This window comes from Triticum aestivum, chromosome 2D (assembly GCF_018294505.1).
Source record: "Triticum aestivum cultivar Chinese Spring chromosome 2D, IWGSC CS RefSeq v2.1, whole genome shotgun sequence".
Classification (NCBI taxonomy): Eukaryota; Viridiplantae; Streptophyta; class Magnoliopsida; order Poales; family Poaceae; genus Triticum; species Triticum aestivum.
Window position 1 is genome coordinate 567097807 of NC_057799.1, and position 24454 is coordinate 567122260.

General features: G+C 47.9%; 4 protein-coding genes across 5 annotated transcripts; 1 reads left to right on the plus strand and 3 right to left on the minus strand.

Annotated features, from left to right (window-relative positions):
- Window positions 1–6667: 6667 nt before the first annotated feature.
- On the minus strand, window positions 6668–9314 carry LOC123050023 (probable L-type lectin-domain containing receptor kinase S.5). Its single transcript, XM_044472871.1, has one exon. The coding sequence runs from the start codon at window positions 9080–9082 to the stop codon at window positions 6959–6961; it is 2124 nt and encodes a 707-aa protein (XP_044328806.1). The 5' UTR covers window positions 9083–9314; the 3' UTR covers window positions 6668–6958.
- Window positions 9315–13372: 4058 nt separating this feature from the next.
- On the minus strand, window positions 13373–17758 carry LOC123054550 (uncharacterized). Of its 2 annotated transcripts, XM_044478337.1 has the most exons (7): window positions 17533–17758; window positions 16629–16982; window positions 16469–16544; window positions 16176–16384; window positions 15581–15649; window positions 14269–14622; window positions 13373–14184 (listed from the first exon to the last, which is right to left on the minus strand). In XM_044478337.1, exons 2-7 carry the CDS (start codon window positions 16977–16979, stop codon window positions 13621–13623), a joined length of 1623 nt encoding a protein of 540 aa, XP_044334272.1. In that variant the 5' UTR covers window positions 16980–16982; window positions 17533–17758; the 3' UTR covers window positions 13373–13620. The 2 variants fall into 2 exon arrangements, with proteins under 2 accessions (XP_044334272.1, XP_044334271.1); XM_044478336.1 differs by having other exon boundaries at window positions 16176–16544; window positions 17533–17756.
- Window positions 17759–17888: 130 nt separating this feature from the next.
- LOC123054553 (protein MULTIPLE CHLOROPLAST DIVISION SITE 1) lies at window positions 17889–20781 on the plus strand. The gene is made up of 4 exons (XM_044478340.1): window positions 17889–18260; window positions 18970–19136; window positions 19766–20153; window positions 20384–20781. Exons 1-4 carry the CDS (start codon window positions 18036–18038, stop codon window positions 20588–20590), a joined length of 987 nt encoding a protein of 328 aa, XP_044334275.1. The 5' UTR covers window positions 17889–18035; the 3' UTR covers window positions 20591–20781.
- A 69-nt stretch (window positions 20782–20850) lies between these two features.
- On the minus strand, window positions 20851–24424 carry LOC123054552 (uncharacterized). The gene is made up of 6 exons (XM_044478339.1): window positions 24161–24424; window positions 23729–23789; window positions 23473–23608; window positions 22979–23306; window positions 21882–22010; window positions 20851–21664 (listed from the first exon to the last, which is right to left on the minus strand). The coding sequence occupies exons 1-6, from the start codon at window positions 24249–24251 to the stop codon at window positions 21147–21149; spliced, it is 1263 nt and encodes a 420-aa protein (XP_044334274.1). The 5' UTR covers window positions 24252–24424; the 3' UTR covers window positions 20851–21146.
- Between the last annotated feature and the right edge of the window lie 30 nt (window positions 24425–24454).

The window sequence follows — 24454 nt, forward strand, 5'->3', positions numbered from 1 at the left end:
ATCTTTGAATGATGAACTTGTCGTTGGTGTGAATTTTCTACGCCAGTTTAAACCGGCAAAATTGCGAACTTCTCGAACCCTAGAAAATATCCCTTCAAGAACTCAACACCACCGTGCGCGAGCCCCACGGTGGGCGCCAACTGTCGTAGAATTGTCACGGCAGATGTCCTTAGCGTGAGGACTTAGTCGCGAGGCCAGCGCATCTATGTAGTAGCTTGAGAGGGGTTGATTGGGATGAGAGACACAGGGTGGATCAACGCACAAGACAAGGGTTTAGACAACTTCGGGCCCGGGAAACATCATCCGGTAACAACCCTACGTGCTGTTTGAGGCTAGGTCTCATTATGATCACGGGAGAGTCGCCGGCTCCGGCTCTCGGTGTTTAGCCCTAGAGATTATTTCTTGTTGCCTCTCTCTCTTTCGGGTGCCCTGCCCCTCCTTATATAAGTTAGAGGGGCGGGTTACATGTGGAGTCCTAGTAGGACTTGGACTAATCTATCTTCTCTTACAAGTTGATTACAAGTCCGGGTCTCGCTTCCTCGTAAAGGAAATATTTGTCATCCCTTTCTTCTTAAGCCGGCCCATCATAAACGTGAGCCGGCCTTCTGGGCCTTGGGCCTTGTCTTCTATCTGACCCGCCATCGAGGCCATCCATGAGTCATCAGGCTCGTGAGTCGTCTGACAGTGAGCCGCCAGACCCGTGAGTCGCCAGTCCTCTGGTGGGTCACGGTGAAGCGACAAGTCCGACCGGGTCATACTTCCGGCCGGGTCATACCGCGGGGTATATCCCCGACATGTGGGGTGTTTACCATGTTGTGTGCTTCTTCTCGATAGTTCCCGTGTCGTTGCGATCGTGAGGATTCGTTCGTCTTCGTGGCTTCATCTTCTTCATGGACTCGTTCTTCTTCCTAGCGGGATTTCAGGCAAGATGACCGTCACCTTGGATCTCACTACTATCATTGCTATGCTAGTTGCTTCGTTCTATCGCTATGCTGTGCTACCTATCACTTGCTCTTCAAGCCTCCCAAATTGCCATGAACCTCTAACCTTTGTCACCCTTCCTAGCAAACCATTGTTTGGCTATGTTACCGCTTTGCTCAGCCCCTCTTATAGCGTTGCTAGTTGCAGGTGAAGATGAAGATTGCTCCATGTTGGATTATGTTTTTGGTGGGATATCACAATATCTCTTATTTAATTAATGCATCTATATACTTGGTAAAGGGTGGAAGGCTCGGCCTTATTCTTGGTGTTTTGTTCCACTCTTGCCGCCCTAGTTTCTGTCATACCGGTGTTATGTTCCTTGATTTTGCGTTCCTTACACGGTTGGGTGATTTATGGGACCCCCTTGACAGTTCGCTTTGAATAAAACTCTTCCAGCAAGGCCCAACCTTGGTTTTACATTTGCCTCACCTAGCCCTTTTCCCTTGGGAGTCACGCTCCCGAGGGTCATCTTTATTTTAACCCCCCTGGGCCAGTGCTTCTCTAAGTGCTAGTCTGAACTGAGTAGACTGCGGGGCCCCCTCGTGGAAACTCGAGGTCTGGTTTTACTCGTAGGATGTCTCATCCGGTGTTACCCTGAGAACGAGATATGTGCAGCTCCTATCAGGATTGTCGGCACATCGGGCGGCCTTGCTGGTTTTGTTTTACCATTGTCGAAATGTCTTGTAACCGGGATTCTGAGACTGATCGGGTCTCCCCAGGAGAAGGAATATCCTTCGTTGACCGTGAGAGCTTATAATGGGCTAAGTTGGGACACCCCTGCAGGATATTATCTTTCGAAAGCCGTGCCCGCGGTTATGTGGCAGATGGGAATTTGTTAATGTCCGGTTGTAGAGAACTTGACACTTGACCTCAATTAAAAACGCATCAACCGCGTGTGTAGCCGTGATGGTCTCTTCTCGGCGGAGTCCGGGAAGTGAACACGGTTTATGGGTTATGTTTGACGTAAGTAGGAGTTCAGGATCACTTCTTGATCATTGCTAGTTTTACGACCGTTCCGTTGCTTCTCTTCTCGCTCTTATTTGCGTAAGTTAGCCACCATACTTGCTTAGCCGCTGCCGCAACCTCACCACCTTATCCATTCCTTTCCCATTAAGCTTTGCTAGTCTTGATACCCATGGTAATGGGATTGCTGAGTCCTCGTGGCTCACAGATTACTACAACACCAGTTGCAGGTACAGGTTTTGCGATGTTCTTGACGCGAGAGCGATGTTACTTGTTTTGGAGTTCTTCTTCTGCTTCTTCTTCGATCAGGGGATAGGTTCCAGGTCGGCAGCCTGGGCTAGCAGGGTGGATGTCGTTTGAGCTTCTGTTTGTGTTTCATCCGTAGTCGGATGTTGATCTTATGTATGATGTATTGATGTATTCTTGCGGCATGTGGATGCCTTGTATGTATCCCCATCTATTATGTAATGTTGATGTAATGATATCCACCTTGCAAAAGCGTGTCAATATGCGGTTCTATCCTTGGTGGGACCTTCGAGTCTCTTTAGGATAGTATCGCATATTGGGCGTGACCGCGGTACTACCGCTTATGTGCTTCTAGTAAGCCCCAAGCAGAACACAAAAGTAACTCCAAATTGCCGGGAAGGAAGGAGGGTGCAAATGTAAATGTATACGTGTTGATTCCACCCTAACTTTTCCAAATGCGGACCCCCTCTTAATAGTACAGATTTCCTACGACTCAATTCCACCAAAAAGAAATCGCCGAAAAATAACCGTCTTCACTCTTAATCACCGAGGGGAAACAAACCGTCTCGAGCCATCTAATAATCTCTGAAAACTCAATGCACACAGTTAGTCCGCAAAATGCATTGTCATCAATCACCAAAACCACTAAGAGATAAGTATGCCCTAACAGCCCATTAACCTCCCGTGGTGCTTTTGGCCTATTTAAGACCAATGGTCTCTTTTGACCCGTTAGCGACTAGTGGTGCTTTCGGGTTGTTAACTGTACAAGATTGTTTCGCCCAAGTACCCCCCCCCCCACTATTTTTCTCATTTATTAGCAGTCTGTTTGGGAAAAATGTTATGTCACAACAAATGAATTACACATACATGATAAATTACAAACATACAACAAAAGATCAGTTGGCATAAAAGTTTATAGTCGGTGAAGATAAATGCACCTTTAGAAGTTGAGAAGCACAATCATTGGACTTGAGGGATAGGTTTTCATGCTGTAGAATCTGGTTAAGCACCATAATCTTTGCCTTCTTTTTCATTATGCCGCTAGACAACGAAGCCAAATTGTGATAGTCTGGTTTCAAAATCGCATATATCTTGAGGACATGTGACAACCATTGCTCTTGTTTCACAAACAGTCTCACTTAGGGATTGGACTTGTGTTGGAGTGCAGATGTACATTCTGTCGAGCCTAAAGATCTTGTTCATGAGGCGGCTTCGATGAGGTTACTGATGGCCTGCAAGACATACGTGACCATTTAGCAAAATTCATTAAGTATCCAATTAGCTATTGTTCCCAACGAGGTGTGGAGGAGAGTATTACTCTTGTCATTTCTGTCTCACACAAGTTGTCACAGGTCTTGTGTGAATTAACTGTTTGAATACCTAAAGGGATTACAATTGTTCTAGGAGTACAAATATACCAAATGTGTGTTGAAATTGGTTGCAGACGAAAGAAGGTAAATGACACAAAAGTAAAGAACGTAAAATGTAAAAGAATAAAATAATTAGTTGGTTTGACTGCAGTAGAAAGGGTAGACGTGACGAAACTTTGGATCATGATGTACATCAAGTGTGTTAGTGCAACGATAATACCAGTTACCTTTCCATGTGATTCTAGTTCATGATTATATATTCTATAGGCGGTTCACCCTTGAATAGTCCTCGGACAAGAGGGGGGGGGGGGGCGATCAGCAGTCACCGCATCACCCCCATCTTGGCGCTACGACCTTGTCGTGTCGGGGCAGACATCCTTGCCGGGTGCCTCTCTCGCGCTTGGCCCTGTGCTGACACCTTCCTTGGCCGCCTCTGATGCCAGTCCTGCTTCTATTCTTCCGATCCTCTATGTGGGCTCCCCTCGCCTCCAGGGCGTGGAGGAGGAGGAGGAGGAGGAGGATTCTCTGAGTGTGGGGATGAATGAACATGCCCCGTCGTCTCCGCGCCGCCAGGGTCCTCGCTGTCCCCAGCTCGGCGGCCTCTGGAAATGATGATGCCTGTCACGTCGGTGCCGCCTGGTCTGGGGTTTCCCACGGCCCACTCCGACACTCCCGTGGGCTACCCCAAGGGTGGTCTGGCTCTGCTTCCGTCACCTTCTCCGCCCGTGCCTCCCGCTAGAGCGCGCGGTTGTGCTGCTCCAGGGTCGGGTTGGGCGGACGGGTGCCGATGACCCCGGAGAAGGCGGCCCCTCAGGTCTACTGTGGGTAACCTAAAGACAACACTAGCACCCATTGGCTATACAGCAGGACCGCGACCGGTTGGGGTAGATGTTGGATGCGCTGCATGGCACTGCACATCGCCTCTCTTCGCCGCAGCCCCCAGCATGATGTGGCCACTTGGTGGTCTTTTTTCTACCTTTATTTTAAAAAAATTGGGCATGCTTGGCCTGTTGCCCCAGCAGACTTTCTTTTGTGGTAATTTTCTACTGGTTGGATGCTCGTGTTGGTTGCTTTATTTATAAAGCGGATCTCCTATTGAACTCCTCCATGCAGGGATTGTTCCCTTTGTTGTCCTACATTGAAGTTGCCATATGAATGATCATTTCAACAATTAAGGTCGCGAGATCGGGCCAACGCTTTCAGTGTCATGGATTTCCGTTATTCCCATATCATCTTCGCTCATATAACAATTATCTGTCACCTAGAGGTCATGGATTCACTAAACGACATGTGTTACCTGTGAGGGTATTTGGATCATATTGCCTGGGCCCTTAAATTGGACAAGACACATTGCCCTTATTATAGATAAACAACTTAATAATCAATCATAGGAGTAGTCTCACAAATAACGACATATAGAATGGGCCCAAATGAATCTCTCCAAAACCCTAGACCTCCCACGCCCATGGAGAATTATTAACACATACGTAGGGAATAACCAATAAACACAGAGATTGAACAAAGAGGAATCGTGTCAATAATATTGCAAGGAACCACAATAGCATGTACGATCGAGTCGATCTCAATCTTTGAATAAGTATGAATAGAGTTGCAAATGCTAGTCTTACAAATTGAAATAACTCTCTTGATGATGATGTTGTTAAGGAATGAAATGGGGTGAAGATCGGAGAAGGCCGGAATAAATATAAGTGAAGCTCTTCTCTCCCAGATCCCTTCTCCTTTCTTCGGGCGGTGGAGTTTCCTCTCTGGTGGCATCTGGCTGCCTCTACTTGCCTCTGATTGTGTGTGCCCCTTCACGAAAGTTATTTGGATTGACCAGGGGAGGTGGCGGCGGTTGGTATGACCGCCTGTACGAGCACTCATGCTCGTACTAGACGTCGTTTTCTTCTCTGGTGCGCCAAATAAAAATGTGCTCAAATGGGAAGTTGCTCCAAATTGCTTCAATGATGAGGGTATTGATTTATTTCTTCCAAAGGGTATGGTCCTACCTTGCCCCAACCGCTTGCTTCCGTAGCCGGCGGGTGCTACCGTGCGCCGCCCCACCCTCCCCTAAACCTTCCCCACCACCATTGCTTGTTGCCGCAATGACCATCCCTCTAAGCCCCCTACCTGTAGCAACTGCAGCGAGCCCCCGACACCTGTCAAGTTTTGGGCTCGCTCTCACCGGCTCCCGCTCTTGCATGACTCAGCCTCGGCATTGGCTGGCGCTCCTCACGATGTCCACACCTTCGGACTGGCGCGAAGCGGAAGCGACTGGTGCAAAGAAAATTTTCAGGCACCTGATGGTTACCAAATGCGTAACAAAATTATATTTTGTCTTCGTTTTATAATACGAAACTATTTCTTGTATGATTAAAGAAAGGGACAAGCTATTTTAAGTTGTTTGGGAAAAAATGTTTTATTCAAATTGAAAAAGGCCATAGGTATATATATTATAAATAAAGTAATTCAGCTCGTTGATTCCCACCACTTAAGCTTAGTTTATTCTATCTTCCCAGAGTTCCAGCCGTTCTTGTGTTCCTATTCCTCTATCAGCGATCCACGTGCCACCACTAGCCTAACCGTCGTGCACCGTCGACATGTCGTCGTCCCGATATTCCTTCTAAGCCTTCCTTCTTCGGCGTCGATGAACCCTCCCTCTCCCCCACACCTGCTGCTATCAAGCTTTAGAGTTCCCTTCGTCGGTGACGCTGCGGCCAGTGGTGTTGTCCCCTTATTGGTTCGCTCCCTACTCGCCTCGCCTTGTCTGAGACACCGCGGCGGCCGCATCAGCTTCGTCTCCGGCTCAGTGCTCAGGATATTGACTCGCGCAGAAATCATTTTCAGCTAACTGAAATTTAGCAATTGCTTTAAAGAAACCAGGAAGGCAGGAACAATAAAGACTACAACGCAGGACATGAACGTTTGGTCTATGGGTGTATATACACCCTATATGAAAAAAATAGTAATTAAATAGAAATTATGAAAATATTTTTGAAAAGAACTTCTTTTATAAAAAGCAAAATTTTGGGTCAAAATAGTGTAAATAGTAACCTTTAATCTTGAAAAATTATATACTTGTGCAAAAGAAAGTCAAGTTGATTCTAAAAAAATTCTAAACTTTTCACATTTTTTTAATTATTACTTTCCCCCATATTAAGTGTATACACCCAGGAATCATTTCCCCTGCAATGCAATACTACCACCGTCTCAAAATGTCCATCTCTTTTAAGAAATAAAGAAATGAGAATTTAATACTACATTCATCTCAAAATATAAGACCTTTTTTAGGGTGAACTAGAAAGAATCATCAATCAATGTACATTTGATTCTGGCCATCTAAGATAACAACAGGAAAGGCATCAATCCTGCAACAGTATTTCCATGCCCCAAACTTGTCACCTCCCTGAGATGGAACAGCTCATGGAGCAGAAACTACTGTGCTGCCCGGCGTCCCCCGTGAACAGCAGCCCGACGTCCGGCAGCTCCATCTCCTGCCGATTGCCACCCGGAGGCCAAACAAACGCAGGCTTGTTCAGCGGGGGCTCCGGCGCCGGGGCTCCGTCGATCAGCACCTGCACGGCCGTCCTCATGGACGGCCTCTCCCTCGGGTTCGGGTGGCAGCACGCCAGCGCCAGCCTCACCGCGCAGTCCACCTGCGCCTGCTCGAACTCGCCGCTGAGCAACGGGTCGGCGGCCTGCAGCGCCTTCCCCTCGCCGTACAGCATCCACATCCAGTCCACGATGTGCATCGGCGGGGGGTGTCGCCCTCGCCCGCCTCTCCAGTACTCCTCCTCGCCACCGCCACGGTGGTCGCTGTCGTGGATGTACTGGTACTGCACGGCGTTGCTGGGGCTCCTCCCGCTGACCACCTCCATGACGAAGACCCCGAACGCGTAGACGTCCGTGTCGAGGCTGGCGCGGCCGGTGAAGAAGCTCTCGTACGCCATGTAGCCGCGGGTGCCGGCCACCACCTGCGTGGAGTGGTGCGTGGCGCCGTCGTGCTGGATGACGCGGGCGAGGCCGAAGTCCCCCAGCCGCGCGTTGTACTCCTCGTCCAGCATCACGTTGCTGGCCTTGACGTCCCTGTGCAGGATCCGCCGGCTGCTCCCGTGGTGCAGGTAGTCCAGCGCCGACGCCACGCCGCGGATGATCTTGTACCGCCGCTCCCATGTGAGCTCCGGGGTGTCCGTCGACGCCGACATGGACGACGTCGACGACGCGGCCCTCTCTCTGGCGTAGAGGAGCTTGTCGAGGCTGCCCATGGGGAAGTACTCGTAGACGAGCAGCAGCTCGCCCTTCTTGTGGCACCAGCCGATCAGCTTCACGAGGTTCCGGTGCGACAGCTTGCTGATGGTGTTCACCTCCGCCACGAACTCCTTCTCGCCGCGGTTGGAGTTGACGTTCGTGGACACCCGCTTCACGGCCACCTCCATGCTCATCCTCCTCAGATACCCGAGGTAAACGGTGCCGGAGCCGCCTCGGCCGAGCTTACGGCCGTCGCTGAAGTCGCCGGTGGCGTTCCTGAGCTCCCTGAGCTTAAACCTGACGGGGCCATGGGCGTCGATCATCTTCTCGAGGTTGCGGTACGCCAGCCTCGTCTGCCGCGTCAGCCTTCTCCACACGAGCAACGCCATGAGCAGCACGCCGACGGTGAGCGGGACCAGCACGGCGAGAAATATCTTCTGGCGCCTCAACCGATACCCACCGTCACCTCCGGCGATCGCATCGTCGACCGTGGTGAAGTTCCAGGACTTGACCTGGTTCAGCTGGGCTAACTCGCCGGTGGAAGCCGCGAAACCCACGGAGATGTCGTCCAGGAGATACCGCGACAGGTCGGCGTACCAGGCGTAGGTGAAGGCGAGCCCCCTTTGCACCACGAGGACGCTCATCATTTTGCCGTCGTACTCGAACGTGACATCGACGTCGGCCCCGCTGGAGAGGACGATGGAGAAGTTGCTGAGCGGCATCTGCCCGACGGACCGCACGCCGTTGAGGTCGAGCCCGACGTGGTTGCCGTCCAGGTCGGCCTCAAAGCTCCTCCGCGTGTCGAACTCGAGCGCGACGACCCGGTTAGCCGCCTTGCCGTCGGTCCGGTTGTTGGTCAGGCCGAGCCACCGCCCGCTGCTGTCGCTGGGCAGGGCCGGGTTGTTGGTGAGGACGAAGGCCATGCCTTCCCCGGTGCCGTTCCTGGGGACGATGTTGAGCACGAACTCCGTCTTGAACGAGGTGAGCGCCGTGCGCTCGCTGTTTTTCCAGAGCTTGAGGGTCTCCCTGGCGTACATGACCCTCCCCGACCGGTGGGCCATGTCGCCGGCGTCGGGCGTGATCTGCAGGGAGCGGTTGGAGATGGTGGCGCCCGGGGTGAAGCTGAAGTCGGCCTCGCTGGCCGCGTCGAAGCTCTGGTACGCGAACTGCAGCGAGCTACAGGTGCTGCCGCACAGGATGAGGAGAAGGATGGCCGCAAAGGCTAGCTGCAGGGTCATGCTGCGATCGGCCATGGCAAGTCTTCTCTGCAACATGGGATGGGATGGAAGACGAGGTGTGGTGGTGGCATATGTTGGGGTTGAGGAATTGCTTGCAGGGGAAATGTGGTAGCGTTGTCAGCCTCAGCCATGACTGTCCATGAGGGAGGGAGGATGTATGCCGTACACAGCGACAGTGACAATGCTGCCCAACGGTGTGAACCAGAGAAGTCCGGGGATTAGACGACCGGCGCCAAGTGAGACTTTGAATTGCGATGATGGAGCGGAACGGAGCTGCACGCATGCTCGATGATGGAGCGTCATCTTGTTAAGCAAGCAATTAGAAGTGGAAACTTGACGGAAATTTACGATGTCGTGGGATCAATGAGTAGTAGGCGTCATCTTGTCATAGCATCTCCAAGAGGCACGCAACGCGCGGCGCGCTAAAATAACTTTTACAGCGCCGAAATAGCAACTTTTTGCGCGCAGCGGAGTGCTGGCTCCAGCGGCCGCTGCAAAATATTGCGCGCACGAGCAGCTCCAACAGGCGCGGTAAATATACAACGCTCGCGCCCAGCACAAACAACATTTGACTTGCATATCTAGGATCATTGCATGGTCCTCCTTTTGAATATCAAATTCTTGGTTTGAAAAATCATATGATGAACTCATCTACAATATTGAATTTAAACTAGTCTATATAAAACTACAAACAACATGCACCAAATTCATCTACAAAATATGAAGTTGAAGCAAGACATACCTTGCAAGCGTTTTGTTGAACACCTTGTGGGCGCCGAGCGGCAGTGGGCGGCCGGGCGCTGTTCGTCGGAGGAATGACGCGCTCGAGAGACGGCAGCGACGAGAGGAGGTTGAGGAAACAATTGCGGCGCGCGAGGATAGGGCCGGGGAAGCGTCGTCGGGTCGCCGGAGCAAACGGGGAGGCGCAGGCGGCAGCGCCAGCGCCTGGATCTGGCGGTTGGTAAAAGTCGCGTGCGGGAGCGGGTGCACGAAATAAGTGAGGCGCGATACCGTTTTGCTCCGCGCGCTGAATCAACTATACTGCACGCGCGTTTTTTGCGCGTCCGCCGGAGCGCCCGTTCCGGCTGCGCGTGCGCAAAAAAATGATTTTTCCAGCGCGTCGTTAAAATCGCGCACCTGTTGAAGATGCTCTTAAGCAAGTAATCGTAGAAGAAGAAGAAGCTTGACGGAAATTTACAATGTCGGCATTCCATTTGACAGAAAAATGGTCTAGCCGATTCAGGCATCACTGCATTCTCGTCAGAGAATTATAGTAATAGTAATAGGGTTGTTATGAATGTGGCATGACACTTCAGCCTGGCAAACAACTCCTGTCACTCTCCGTCAAGTGATCAAGTCAAACATTTGCTAGCTGTCCCATCATCACCCACGATCGCTTGGCCGCGTCCGTTTCCTCGTCGTCCCGATGATTGATTTCAACGGTGTAAGGTAAACGGAATTCAGAGGTAAATTGGGGGTTCGGGAAGCTGCAACATAACTACAAGCTGGCCTCCAGTGCAATACGAGTGGTACTAAGAGCAACTTCAATGGGACGATCCATTTCGTCCGCTCGCGTCCGTTTGGATTGGTGCGGACAAAAGTGGCGGCCCAACGTGTCGATCCAAACGGACGCGAGTCCTTTTTTCGTCCGCGGGCGACCTATTCCCGGCCCAATTTTAAGCCGGATTCGCGTCGGCGCGGACACGAGATGGACGCGCGCGCACGCCTACTCCTTTTCCCGGGCCCGTCGGTCGGTGGCAGTCACCACCATTTTCCTCCATTTTCCCCAAAAACACTTCCGCCTGCGCGCGCTCCCGCTCCCCAACCAGCCATGGAGGACGCCATCGACCTCGACTTTGACGCCGTCGCCGGCCTCGCCTCCCTCGCCTCGTCCGGCGCCGTCGCCCCCTCCAGGAAAGGCAATCCTCGTGCCCCGCGCAAGACCGCCGCCGCGACCAAGCCGAAGAAGGCGCTGACGCCCGAACATCGGGCAAGGGAGTCGGCCAAGAGGAAGGGCCGAAGGCACGCCGCGGACGCGAGGGATGAGGCCGCCGCGCCGCAGGAGTTCACCAACACCCGCGTCGCGGCGGCAACGAGGGAGGCGCTCTACATGCTAGGGGTAAACCCTAACCAGCACAGCCTCGTCCAAGCCGCCGTCGCCGTGGCCAGCACCGGCTCGTCGGCGTTTCCTCGGATGGTGCTGCCCGACTCACCCCGTGCGTCGGCTTGCAACCCGATCCCCGGCTTCCACGTCTACTCGCAGGCCTCCCGCCTCTCCGGGGAGTGCTCGCCCGACGTGAGCGTGGTCGCGCCTTCCACGCCCGCGCCCGCGTCCATCGACCTCAACGCCACCCCGGTGGTCAGTGGCTCGTCATCCGGCGGCACGAGGAAACGCACGCGGCAGACGCCGGCTGGCGGGCTCCCGGACGCCCGTAACCCGTTCGAGGAAATGTCGTCCGCCGTCGACGAGGACTACATGCAAAACCTCATCTTCAAGGGTGGTGCGCCGGATGCTAGCTACGATCCCGACGAGACACAAAACCAGGACGGCCGCGGGGCGTTCACGCCGGCCGCTGGCTATGATCCCGATCAGGCGGCCTTCATGCGTGATCAGGTCGATACGACCTGGACGGCTTCCCCCTCGACCACGAGTTTCCGGACGACTATGGGCTAGAGGAAGAGGACGAGTGCGACATCGAAGTGGAGCCTTTGTTCGAGGATGAGCTCGCCAACCAAGCCGCCAGTCCTAAGCCGAAGCGCAAGAGCAAGCGCATGAAGGCGTACACAGCTGCCGAGGACAAGCTTCTTTGCGAGTGTTGGCGAGACATTGGACAAGACCCAAAGACGGGCGCCGAGCAAAAGCATTCAACCTTTTGGACTCGTGTGCACCGAGAGTTTCATGAGCGCAAGAAGTTTTCACCTTACCAATTTGTGAGCACGCGCGGATGGGTCTCCATTTCCAAGCGGTGGAGGGTGATCCAACAAGAGTGCAACAAGTTTTGCACCACCCTTGAGAGCGTCAAGGCCCGCCCCGCGAGTGGCATCGGCATGCAAGACATGGTATGATAGCAAGCAAGCCGCCCTCTTTTGTGTCATCAAGATCATCCTTTACGTGTTCATTTGCATATCACTTGCTCATATGCTTGCATGGAAACATTTTGTAGGCATTTCAAGCTTTGGAGACATTCAAGGTTCAACACAATGGCAAGTGCTTCAACCTCTCCCATTGTTATCGGGTCATCAAGGACGAGGAGAAGTTCAAGGCGTAATATGCCGCACTCAAGGCACGTGGGGGGAAGAAAGCCGTGGAGGATGTTGGGGAGGGCGAGCCGGCACGGCCGCGGGGGAAGACCAACTCCAAGAAGGAGGACAAGCGAGATGCGGTCACCAACGCCTTGATCGCAAGCGTGGACGGCATAATAAATAAGAAGGACTCAAGGGAGGAGGAGCGCTGGCGTTTCAAGGCGAAGCAAATGGGTGCTTTCATGGAGATCCAAAGGAGGAGGCTTGATCTTGACGCCGAGAAGCAAGCCAAGATGTTCGAGCTCGAGGCGGAGAAGCAAGCCAAGATGCTAGAGATCGAGGTCGCCAACGCCAAGACCAAGGCAAAAGAAGTGGCTCTCGCGAGATGGGTCGGCGTGTTGGACGCACTGCCGATCCAAATACAATACTGTCGGACGCTGGGCGGGCGGCGGACCCAAACGAACAAAAAACGAACAAATGCATCGTCCGTTTAGGTCGGCCCGTTGGAGTTGCTCTAACCGCGAAGCTTCGTAAGTCGATCGTAACCAACCACGCGTGCGTGTATGGACGTATCAATTATACTGGCAGGTACCCTGGTATTTTCCCAGGTACTCTATTGTTGAATAAATTTGCATGTTTTTCTCAACAAAAAATATAAAACTTGTAAGGCATCGCCAGCTGCATCTGAAAGTTGGCAAGTACAGTACCAGCACCGGATACCATCTGCTGACAACTGATTATTAGTACGTATTTGGCTGCTGTCGGAGATTTGGTCAGTGATCTTATCTGCAAGTATATACTCCCTTCGTCCCATAATGTAAGACATTTTATTGACACTGCACTAATGTTAAAAAGCGTCCTACATTATGGGACGGAGGGAGTATATTTTTAGTGCTTGTAAGGTCAAACTCTCCTTGCTTAAATATGCGTCTCTGTTCTCTATCGAATTCTGAGTGCAAAACTGGCGTACGAAATTGCATTACATCATCACATGCCACTCATCAGTCGTCACTAGTAACATACCAGCAAGCGTCCCAACAACAGTATGGCAACAATGACCAAGTGAGCTGAGAACAGCATCAGTTAAAACATCAAACATAAAATTACTTTGCCTTCCTGGCTCATCCTGCCATGCCTGCCTGATCTAACAGTTTAACAAGGCATTCAGCATGTGACATCCTCCAACTCCAATTATCATACCAAACCATGGCATCTTCTAGCATGTACAGGATCACGCATATAAAGATCAGCCGCATTTCTATGTCATGGTTCATACAAAAAACTACAAGAGAAGTATTACCATAGCCCAACCCTACCATCGTAGGTACCAACTAGGCCGAGAGGTGGTTCTTGATGTACCTATTAACCCAGATCGTTTTGTGAGGCACGCTAAGCTTGTCGAATGCCCTGGCAACGTGAGCATTCTCGCACAAATAAGCATAGTAGTGGGCAAGATGCTCCTGTTCAAACCCCGGGAGGCCCTTCATGTTCGCCCAAAGGTCGTCGGGGACATCAGTGTCTCTCCTACTGCACTTCTCTATGGCTTCTGCTAGGCGATCGAGAACACGGGTCATCGTGCATAGCAGGCTGTCATCATTTTTTACCTTGGCCTTCTTTGGTCGGGGTGGGGGTGGCAAACTGCCAGAGGAATCACCGCTGTCTCCTTCATCAGTGTTAGTAAAAGACATTGCGGCCCCTTCAACTCCTTTAGCAATAAGGTCAGTCCCTCCATTCACGTTTTCGTTTTCGATTCCATTCTCAAGCACGTCTCTAGCAAGAGACTCATTGCTACTCCTAGCTGGCCTGGATGAAGCCATGCCTTTGACAAAGATTGACGCCATCTCACGATAGTTCTTAATTGGAGTGTTCAAGAAGTCGGCATCATGATGGTGGTCCTGCCAAGTAATACACGAAAATGATTACAAAGTACATGCAAAAATGTCACCAAAACCGGGAAACAACATAAGCTTCAATCTTACCTTAACGTGAGCTGTGTAATGCTCATGATCAAGCACAATGGTGTAAGTGTTCGCATCCCAAAGAGCGCCACTTAAACTCTTGAGTATGTTAACCTTTTTCCACATTTTCTTCCATTTCCTAAGATGGTTAGAAATCTGTGCAGCATTCACTTGAACCCTGAAATGCTCACTCAAAGCTTGAGCACAACTTTTAAGATGAACTTGCTTGAAAACATGAGAGGGTCTAGTTCCACTGGCCACTAGGTTAGTCAAGAACTGAAGCACAAAGGTTGACATGGCATTTGTCCAAACAAGTTGCCCACCACCACCATTAGTACCCCCAATGTTATCCGCATGCTGTTCCAAGTTCATTCCCTACGAATTAACAACACGATCTGATTAAGAAAACAAGAATCTGGTAATAAACAATAATTTGCCAACCATATCAAATAAATTATAAATAAGCAAAATTATAGTAAATGATAACAACAATATTTTACATATAGGCATTACAAACTAATGGTCATAGTGGTTTTGAGAACCGATATTTTGGCAAGGTGTTGTTGGAATTTGAGCATGTGTCTATGATCATGTACTTCCTCCCTAATCCATATGCAACCTACAGGAAAAATGTCCGGTAGAGAAGGAAACAAAACAGTATGTTGGGGAGGTGAGATTCTACAAACATGTAAAATTTCAAGTCAAATTCATTTGAGAGGTATGAGCAAATTCAGCAATGATGAATGGTTGCAAACTGTAAACATCACTATTCATGCTGAATCTGTTTTTACATGCCTCCCAAATGATTATGAGTTCGAACTTGACATTTTACATGTGTAGAACATCATGCTCCCAACATTTTACATGTGTATAGAACTATTATATTTATACATGGTTTCTATGGAGTTTTCATCATGACTTGGTTTCCACTGGATATTTTCCCCGCTACCTACACATGTGAGGTGCCCAGGTACTTCCCAGTAGAATAAAACAGTGGCTCTTTCCTTCCGTTGTGAAAGAACCCAATTGTGATGCAACTATGGCATTGTCCACTTGAGTAGTGAAGGGGAAGAATGGGATTGCATCATCAAGAATTCAAATTGACACTCACATTTCAAATCGGTGGCTATAGGAGGTTAATATCCTTTTTACAAAGCTACCCCAGACAGTCAATGTCAAGGACCTCTGGCTCTAGCTAGGTAAGTGGTGAAGGGATCTACCAAATAAAAATGAGAAGCCGACTGGAGCAATTGCTGGCATGCATTCTACTTATTTTGTTGTGACAGTGGGCTGCAAGTCCTTGTGTGGTGAAAGCACTTTGAAGAAAGCTTACATGTGATATACCCACGTCTGGCTGCATAGCTGGAGCATCGCATTGTTGTGATAAATCCAAGTGAGACATCTGGGATAAATAAGGAGATGTTATTTTGTTGAGAAAGTATAATCATAATACAGGTTTAATTTAGTAGCAAACTGCAGCATTCAAATTTCACATAGAAAAATCAATACATCAAGGCAGGCATTATCTTCAGAGAATAAGAGTAGGTCTATGCTGTATGTATCATGATGAAGTAAGCATGACAAAGAACTCTTGTCACTGTCCATCAGGTGATCAAGTTGAATATTTGCAAGTTCCCCAATCATCAACGTTTTTTCAAATCATCTGTGTCATCTGTGTTTTTTGTATTTCTCTAAATGATTGACTTCTACATATAATTTGGAGATAAATTGGTGATCAGTGTCCAGATGCTAACTGCGAGACCACAGGTATCGAGCTGTAACAATTGATACTAGCTGTGAAAGTTTGTAACTACCACATTTCAGTTAGAACTACTCCATTTGTTGGATAACCTTTTAGAATTTAACCAGATATAGCTGAAACTATACAAGTACAATCAATATTATTTGGGCATGTCATCATGGTTTACCTTGGCCTTCTTTGGTGGTGGTAAGCTGCCAGAGGGATCACCAAAGTTTCCTCCATCAGTGTTAGTAAAAGATTTTGTGGCCTCTTCACAGGTTTTGCCATTCTCGATCACAACTATAGCAAGAGGGTTACTCGCTTCACTAGTTTTTCTGTTTTCCATTTCATTCTCAGTCACATTTGTAGTAAGAGGGTCACTCTCCCCATTGGTATCTTCATTTTCAAATTCATCATCAGCCACGTCTGTGGAAAGAAGCTCATTGCTACTCCTGCTAGCATATACACCTGAAACCATACCGTTGCCACAGATTGTAGCCATCTGATGATAGTGCTCAATCGGAGTGTTCAACATGTCTGCATCACTATGGTGGTCCTGCCAAGTAATACACAAAATATTAGACAAAACAGAAGCAACAATGACACCACCATGTGGAAACAACATACGGTGCAATCCTACCTTAACGTGACTGGCATAATGCTCCTGATCAAGCACAATGGTGCATGTATGCTCATCCCAAAGAGCACCACTTAAGTTCTTGAGCTTGTTAACCCTTCCCCATATTCTTTTCCACTTCCGAAGGTGGTTAGAAATCTGAGCAGCAGTTACTTGAAGCTTGAAACGCTCGTTCAAAGCCTTTGCACAGCTTTTATGGTGAACTTGCCTGAAACTGTTGGAGGCTCTAGTTCCACTAGTCACTAGGTTAGCCATGAACTTAAGCACAAAGGACGACATGGCAGTTGTCCAAACAGCCTGCTTGCCACTACCATTATTACCCGGCATGTCATCGGCATGTTGTCCCAAGTTCATTCCCTGGCATAACAGTTAGAGACCCGATTAATAAAGCAAGAATCTGGCAACAAATTAAATCCATGCATAGTGCGAATGTGAGAAATGTACGGAGACATGCAATAAATCAAGCACTTGAAATTTCTAGCTGCAAAACTGCAATTTCCATCGATGAGATCTTGCACAAATTGTTCACGTAAGACTACCATTGCAGCAATTTCTAAATGACATAAAAAAAAGACTGCAAGACTAACTGCACATTCACTGAATAATGAAATTTCGGAATCGCAATTTCCAAAATTACGCAGAAAAAATCAGTAAACGATGGTTTTGATTGTTCAAGCGTCAGGAACGTCACGGCAAAATCAACTGAACTTGTTGCAGCCTACACAATGCAGTGTTTGTCTTTTGCCGTATCTGGGAGCGAAGGAAAATGTGTGGACGGGGAACCCTGATGCTACAACGAAAAGGATGGACTAAATATCGTTTGCAACCACAGATATGCATATAACCGTCCAATTTAATATATACATCAATCAACTGAGATAGAATCGTGTGATTTGGTGTCCCATACCTAGGGCTGCCGGACCCCGGTCGCCGCCGGGACCCTCGTCGCGCTGGTAAGGGGAGACGGGCCGGGAAGCTTGGAGGGGGCTAGCAGCTCCGGGGCGCGTCGCCTACCGGCCGGCGGAGGGAGGTGGGTGGGGGAACTACGGGACGGGATGGGACGGGTCGCGCTCGATCCAATCCCGAATCGTTTGGTTCATCTCTCTCTCCAGCCGTTTGCATCGCTCGGTCCAGCATCAGCATATTCCTCCGACGGATAGGTAGGACAACCCTGGGCCGCTGGCTGATCTTCGCCGTCAGCTTTATCATGAACGATCAGGATGCTCTCCGATGCTTACACTCCATACAGGGCCGGCCCAGGCCCGCTGGCCGCTGCGAGTGACCCCTCTGCGATTTCCATTTGCTTCCTCCGTCTTCTCCATCCCCTCTCCCCCTACCTCCACCGTCCCTGAGCACTCCCAGTCCCAGGCCATTAGCCTAGCTAGCTACCCCCTCCATGCGAGGGCGGCAATGGCGCCCGCCTCCTTCGCCGCCTCCCTCGCCGTCTCCCTCTCCGCCCCCGTCCGCCTAATCCCGCCCAGATGCTTCCGCGGGAGGCCGAGGCGATCCCGCCCAATCAGGGCTTCGAGCGACACGAATGGCGCCCCGAACGGGGAGCGGAGGATCGGGGCTCTGGAGAGGAGGGTGGGGGATTTGAGGGCGCTTGTCGCCTCGGTGCCTCCTGCTGTTGTCTCGGTAACGCGGCCCGTTTCTCTTGCTTGTTATTTCTGCACATTTGGACTGTGAGGGTTGGCCACTGTCAGGCCTGAGCTGTGGTTGCTTGTTAGGTTTAGCTCTTGTTGTTCAGGAAATTGGTAGAGGGGGGGACGATGTGGCGCCTTGTAAACAGTTTGAACTTGCTAGGGCTTTTCCTTGTGGAAATGTAGTTAGCCTAGTGCACAAAAATGTGGCAGATATAAAGAAGATAAGTTTGTGTAGATGTGTACTGTATGTTCTTACCTTGATATTATGTATGAAAAATACTCAAACTGTAGTCTGGGCTTACCTTGAAATGACGCCTTACCGAAATTGGTCTATTTAATGGTTTGTTGAAATGCTAAGTGGGAAAAATGGCCTTGGTACTTAGAGTGAGATGTTTAATGATAGCATGTCATCGGATTGCTGCCCCCACGCCCGCTGTTTTTTCTTCCTTTGGTGACTTTTAGTTCACTGCTCATGAGCAATCTGCAATGCATCAGGACCCCCAGCAGTCACATGGCTTTTGACATTTTAGGCAGTTTGGGCAGTTTGAGATGTGGCCTTTTTCTTTTCTTTACAGCATAATAAGACCTAAATTATCTCTTCACCAGTACCCAATACTGTACCATGTTATACTCATGTGACCATGTCGTATGGTGTTCTATCCTTACATAAGAAATACTCTCTTATTTATCTTTTCATGCAGATGAGGAAAACCATTGGACTAAATTCCATTGCCGGTTTCGGTTTCGGCATTGCATTTTTGGCTGCTCTCGCAAGACAGGTCATCATAAGAACTCAACAGCAAGATAGTAGTGGTTCTGTTTCTGATCTAGTAAGGCGCGGGCATCTAAAATCTGGGCAACGTGGGATGTATGTCTTGCTATCTTGTCAAACTTCAGTTTGGATTCTCTTCTGCACTGTCTGCCATAGTTTTTCATATGATGATTTGGGCTTAGAGGTTTACTCAAATGAGTATTTATGAAGACAGTATAGAAACCTATTTTTCTTGGAATATGTGGTTTGACTACATCTTTTATTGCTCTAAATTATAATGAATTCATACTCAAATCCACTTTTGATGTTATGCTTTGGAATTGGTTGTTTTTCTAAGAACATTTTATTGTATTCTGAATCATGTTTACAAAACATTCAGAACTAATATATCTTGTTCATGTGAAACTATAGGGGGTGAATTCTTCTCTGAGGAAGAACTGTCATCTTTTTCATGTGTCTAGTAACTAGCTTTATGCCATTGTAAATCCACGTCTCACTCTTGTTGGCTGCTATGGAAATTGTAATATTACTTTATGTGACTAGTGATAGTGATCATGGTCAATAAAACCTTAGGGATAGACAAAAATTGTTATGCTGGTTTCCAAGCCTACTTTTAAGTTTTAACCTATCTTTTTCTTTTCTTTTTTTGTGAAAACTCTTCTACTGTAATTGTCTAATATTTTCTTTAAATCGTGCAATAATTTTGACTAAGGCAACTCCTGCAGTGCAAAACCACGTGTGTACAATGATCCTTTCAATAATTCGTTAGTCAAGATCGATGAAGGTACTTCTACTGCTCAGATGTTTGGCAAGGAGTACCGCATGGCTCCTGTCCGGCTTACAAATGAACAACAGACAATGCATCAGAAAAGGAGATCACATGCATATCAGTGGAAAAGGCCCACTGTGTTTCTTAAAGAAGGTGATCCCCTGCCACCAGATGTCGATCCAGAGACAGTTAGATGGATTCCAGTAAACCACCCATTTGCTGCTGGTTCGGTTGAAGTAGATGAGGAGACTGCCAAAAGGAATGTTTATCAAAAGGATGGCGTCCCATCCCGTGTTAAAGCTGAACATGAAGCTTTGCGGGCAAGGCTAGAGGCTTCAAATGATGTGAGTGTTTGCAATTAACTTAGTATTCTTAATTTGCCCGATGCCACAATCCAGAAAAAAGTATGCTACTATTTCAAATTAATATATTGTTTACAGATCTCTCTGCAGGCAGGATAAATGAGTTGTTTTAGAAGTTTGAAGCTCAATCTGATAACTGAACTAGCAATAGTTTGATTTGTTTTACCATGCCGTCTGGAATAACTCTCCCTGATCTCTACCATGTTTCGCAGGTAAAACCATTCTCTAACGGTCCAAGGGGTATGCAACATAGTGCAAGATCATCGAAGTTATCAGACGAGCCATCTGGGAATCTGCAACAGTCTAAACCTGACATGGTGAATGACCAAAATGGCCAACCAATGTTAGGGCATGAGCCCGAGCCCGAGCCCGAGAGCTCTGACAATGGTTCACTATCAAAAAGCTTGGAAGGGCAGTAACAGTGTGAATTGTATAAACCCCTTGGCATTTCGTTTTGTTATGTAGTGTTGTCAGGTTTTAGCTGTAGATAGAGGAGTTTTGGAACAATAGACCTACGTACTGAACACATGATATGGGGCACTGTTATTGTTATGTGCTGTTGCATATCTGATATTTTCTTTGCCCGAAGATCTCCAGATGCACCATCTCATTTTCAGCCTCGTAGAACCATACGATAATTTGGTTGGATGCTCTCATTTATCACTCATATTTTGCGCAATTCAATAGTAACAGAACATTTGATAAGCTACATATACAATAGCTAGTTGATTCAAGAATCAAGAGAGATTAAATTCTTAATGATACAGCACAAACCCTATAACAGTAGAAAGTATGAATAACTCTATAGAAGGTAAAATGACTAAATATCTGGAAGCACTATGAGGTACAAAATTTGTGTTGCTGGGAAATGGCATCAGGATTTTATAAAAAATGCCTAGGTGGCATGATGCCGATCTCCCTGTACAAATAGGCTTGCCATAACCTGTAATCCTGTGTGAAGATAAGCAATTTAGCTTAGACAGCATGGAAGCCCTCGTCGTCACTATCACCAAACATGGTTGCCATTTTCATGGCTATCTTGGCAGCCATCTCCCTCCTTTGGAAGTCAGGAACGAGCCTTAGGTTGGAGCGCATGTTGCCAATCTCTGACATTAGTCGCTCCAGATCATCTACGCCATAATGATCATCCTCAAACAGTGCATTGACCTCTGGGGTGTCAGTTCGCTGGTCCTCAGAAGTATCTGCTCCAGTGTTATCCACATGATTACTACTATCTTCAGTTGTGTGACTCTGAGTTACAGGATTTTCTTCAGCAGGTTCTGTAGATCTGTCATTTGGAAGAGGGTTGGGCGCCGAAGAACTAGCATTGCCGTTCACAACTTGCTGTGTGTTGTCCTGCATAGATTTAGCTTCATCCAATCCTTCCAAGCTTCTTGATGTACTCGATTCACCGACGAATTCCCATTGCTCATCAGATGCATGGGATAGGACCTCGTAGTCAAATTCATAAGTCAATTCATCATCTGTAGATTCTGTCAGTAGAAAACAGAATAATTAAGGCCAAATACAGGGTTCTAAATTCAATAATGGAACTGTGGAGGGCAAGATATTCTAATTATCAAAATCGCTCCAGCTTTGCACATCATATGGTTGTTTGTTAGAGCAAGCATGACTCATCACAAAACCATGGCGCTACTTTAATAATTTATGGTTAAACGTGTAATTATATTGTTTTCTTATATAACTCACCATCTTTTTCGACCAAGGATGGACTAGTAATTTTATTTCCAGATTTCAGAATCATTCCAGGCCACATGTGTGCAGAAAGGGCTCCAAAGAGTCGCTCTAGGCCTTGGCTATCACCATCCACTGATAGGCCTGTTGGTAATTATAAACAGACGACAGTTCAGAATTGAAAGAGCATCCAAAAGATCTATTTAAATACACGCAATATTCAACTTTGGATAGAAAATAGGTGCCTTTTATTAGACTCCGTCAAACAATTATAATAAAATTTCATAATTCACACACAATAAAAACAGCCACCGATGCCATGCATGTGGATCAACCATTTAACTTGTTAGCCTTTTGGTGTATGGCATTTAATACTAAGCAGTAATATGGTATAAAACAATATGGACTTGAATTGCCTTTTCAATTTTGCAGGTTCAGACATAAATTACCATGAAAAATACCAAATGCAATTTGATCAACAGACCAATACCAACATAAAATGTGACTTTTAATTAATTGGGTGCTACTGATCTCCAAGATACTACAGCGCTGAAAAAAAATGGGGAATCTACATAGGCCAAATTTGGTCTGGCTTGAGTTTAAGCTTACAAAGGTTTAAATCTTCCCAAACACGGTTCCGCTACATGCATTTTCCAGAGAAGTTTAAGCTTCATGACCTTTTCTACTAAGAAGCTCGATGTCCAGAGCTTCACTAAGAAGGCAAGCTTACGATGCCACTAACAAAACATAGGCCCTCCAAGAAGGATCATAATCACCACAGAAAAATGTCAAAAAGAAGCACAGTGCTAAGTGAATCATACACAATAGAGATGGTAAATAAATGTACGATGGTGAAAAGCAGGTTGATGGCACCCCAAAGTGTGATGCAAAATAGTATGCAGAAGTATGTTAAGTATCAGAAAAAACAGACGAGTAAGAAGTCATAAAAGAGCCAATTGACTTGAAGATGAGCATTATCATTATATACTAAGTGTGCACCTAATTAGCTGATCTTCAGTTTAAACACATGGTAGGGTGAGATGATGGTAAAAGATAAAAATAATGTGGTTTTGTCGAACAATTGCAGCCCACAGGACAACTTAGTTACTTACATTTGTCAAAGTCAGCATTGGAAGCACAAGCTTCAATATACTCAATACTATGCTCAATGCACCACTTCAAAGTGGAGTCTCTGATCTCTATTTGTGGTTCTTCCTCTGATAACAAACCACAACCTTCATTTTCATTTATCCCAAAATCCAAATATTCAGGATGTGGATCACTACTTGACTCGCCAATCCTTTGCATGCGCCTCCTGTACTCTACATGCGCACCATGGCCAGGCACAAGATCTGCTTTATTTCCGATGCACAGCACAACTTCAAACCTCTGGACATCAATATTACCAACCCAATTTCGGAGGGTATGTAAGGACGATTCCTGCATAATTGCTGATACGATTAGCCTACTGCAGAATTGAGGATCAAACAATTGAACACCAGTAATTACAAGGTTCAAAAGAGTTGAATAAAGGATTATAGATTGAGAATGGAACTAGACATAACAGTAAGAATCAAAGAATGTGTGACGGGTTCACTGTTCTGACATCATTCATATCGAAGACCATAACAAGAGCAGCCAGTTGGTCCAGATGAGGGAGCGAGCCAAGAGAAAACCCTTCCTTGAGATGTGCTGTCCAAATGGAAATATCAGCAGAGTAGTACTTGGTGTCAATTTTCCACCTGGATACCAATCAATAGCAACAGAGGTTCTGTCATATGTCAGCTTAACTGAAAACTAGGTCCACTAATTCTGCAAGTACACCACACAATGATTCGCCGTGTAGGCGTTCAAGCACATACCCCTGACATAGCACACCGGAGGACAAGTCGGATGTGTCCGGCACTTCCGCCCCAAGCAACCCTGCAGTTCATGATGATATGGAGATGATAAGAAAATAAGAGGTGTCCAAGCAACCCTGCAGTTCATGTGAATAAATACACACGATGTGCAAAATCATATAAACCTAAAACTCCACGAAGGAATTTGTCAAGCCAGTGATGAAACTGGAAATGGAACTAAATTATCAGCTACTACAACACTTGATTCTCTCCTCCCCCGTCAACCCCATATTACTAACCTATTGAAATCAGTAATCACCAACAGACCACGAAATCTTCTCACTAGCAGCACGATGTAATCGGGAAACGGCGGATTCGAACTCTAAGCACGCACCGCAATCAGGACATGTACAGATGTAAGAGGGAGGAGTGCGAGAGGGGGCGGGATCTCACGGGAGAGGATGGTTCGCTTGCCCACGCCGGGGGCGCCGACGAGCAGGACGCCGGGCCGCGCCTCCAGGGATCCGTCTCCCCCCTCCTCCATGGCCTCGCCCCCAAACCCTGTACCCTAGCGCTCCTCTTCCTCGCCCGGCGTGGGATCGAGCTGGGACGCGCCTCGCGAGCAAGGACAGGGTCAGAGAGACGCAGACGACGGAGCAGAACTACAGAAGGCGGCGAGCAGGCAAGGCAAGGAACACTTTACGCTTTCACATTTGGAAAACGGTATCCGCGCCAGTACGTACCTTT

Coding starts and splice junctions, on each gene's coding strand:
- LOC123050023 (XM_044472871.1), bottom strand. CDS start 9,082: ATGTTGCAGAGAAGACTTGCCATGGCCGATCGCAGCATGACCCTGCAG.
- LOC123054550 (XM_044478336.1), bottom strand. CDS start 16,979: ATGAACTTGGGACAACATGCCGATGACATGCCGGGTAATAATGGTAGT. Junction 14,623..15,580: donor CAGACGTGGGTATATCACAT/GTAAGCTTTCTT, acceptor GTTAATTCGTAG/GGAATGAACTTGGAACAGCA. Junction 14,185..14,268: donor ATTACACAGCTCACGTTAAG/GTAAGATTGAAG, acceptor ATTACTTGGCAG/GACCACCATCATGATGCCGA.
- LOC123054553 (XM_044478340.1), top strand. CDS start 18,036: ATGGCGCCCGCCTCCTTCGCCGCCTCCCTCGCCGTCTCCCTCTCCGCC. Junction 18,261..18,969: donor TGCCTCCTGCTGTTGTCTCG/GTAACGCGGCCC, acceptor CTTTTCATGCAG/ATGAGGAAAACCATTGGACT. Junction 19,137..19,765: donor AAATCTGGGCAACGTGGGAT/GTATGTCTTGCT, acceptor CAACTCCTGCAG/TGCAAAACCACGTGTGTACA.
- LOC123054552 (XM_044478339.1), bottom strand. CDS start 24,251: ATGGAGGAGGGGGGAGACGGATCCCTGGAGGCGCGGCCCGGCGTCCTG. Junction 23,609..23,728: donor TCCGGTGTGCTATGTCAGGG/GTATGTGCTTGA, acceptor ATTGGTATCCAG/GTGGAAAATTGACACCAAGT. Junction 21,665..21,881: donor ATCCTTGGTCGAAAAAGATG/GTGAGTTATATA, acceptor TTCTACTGACAG/AATCTACAGATGATGAATTG.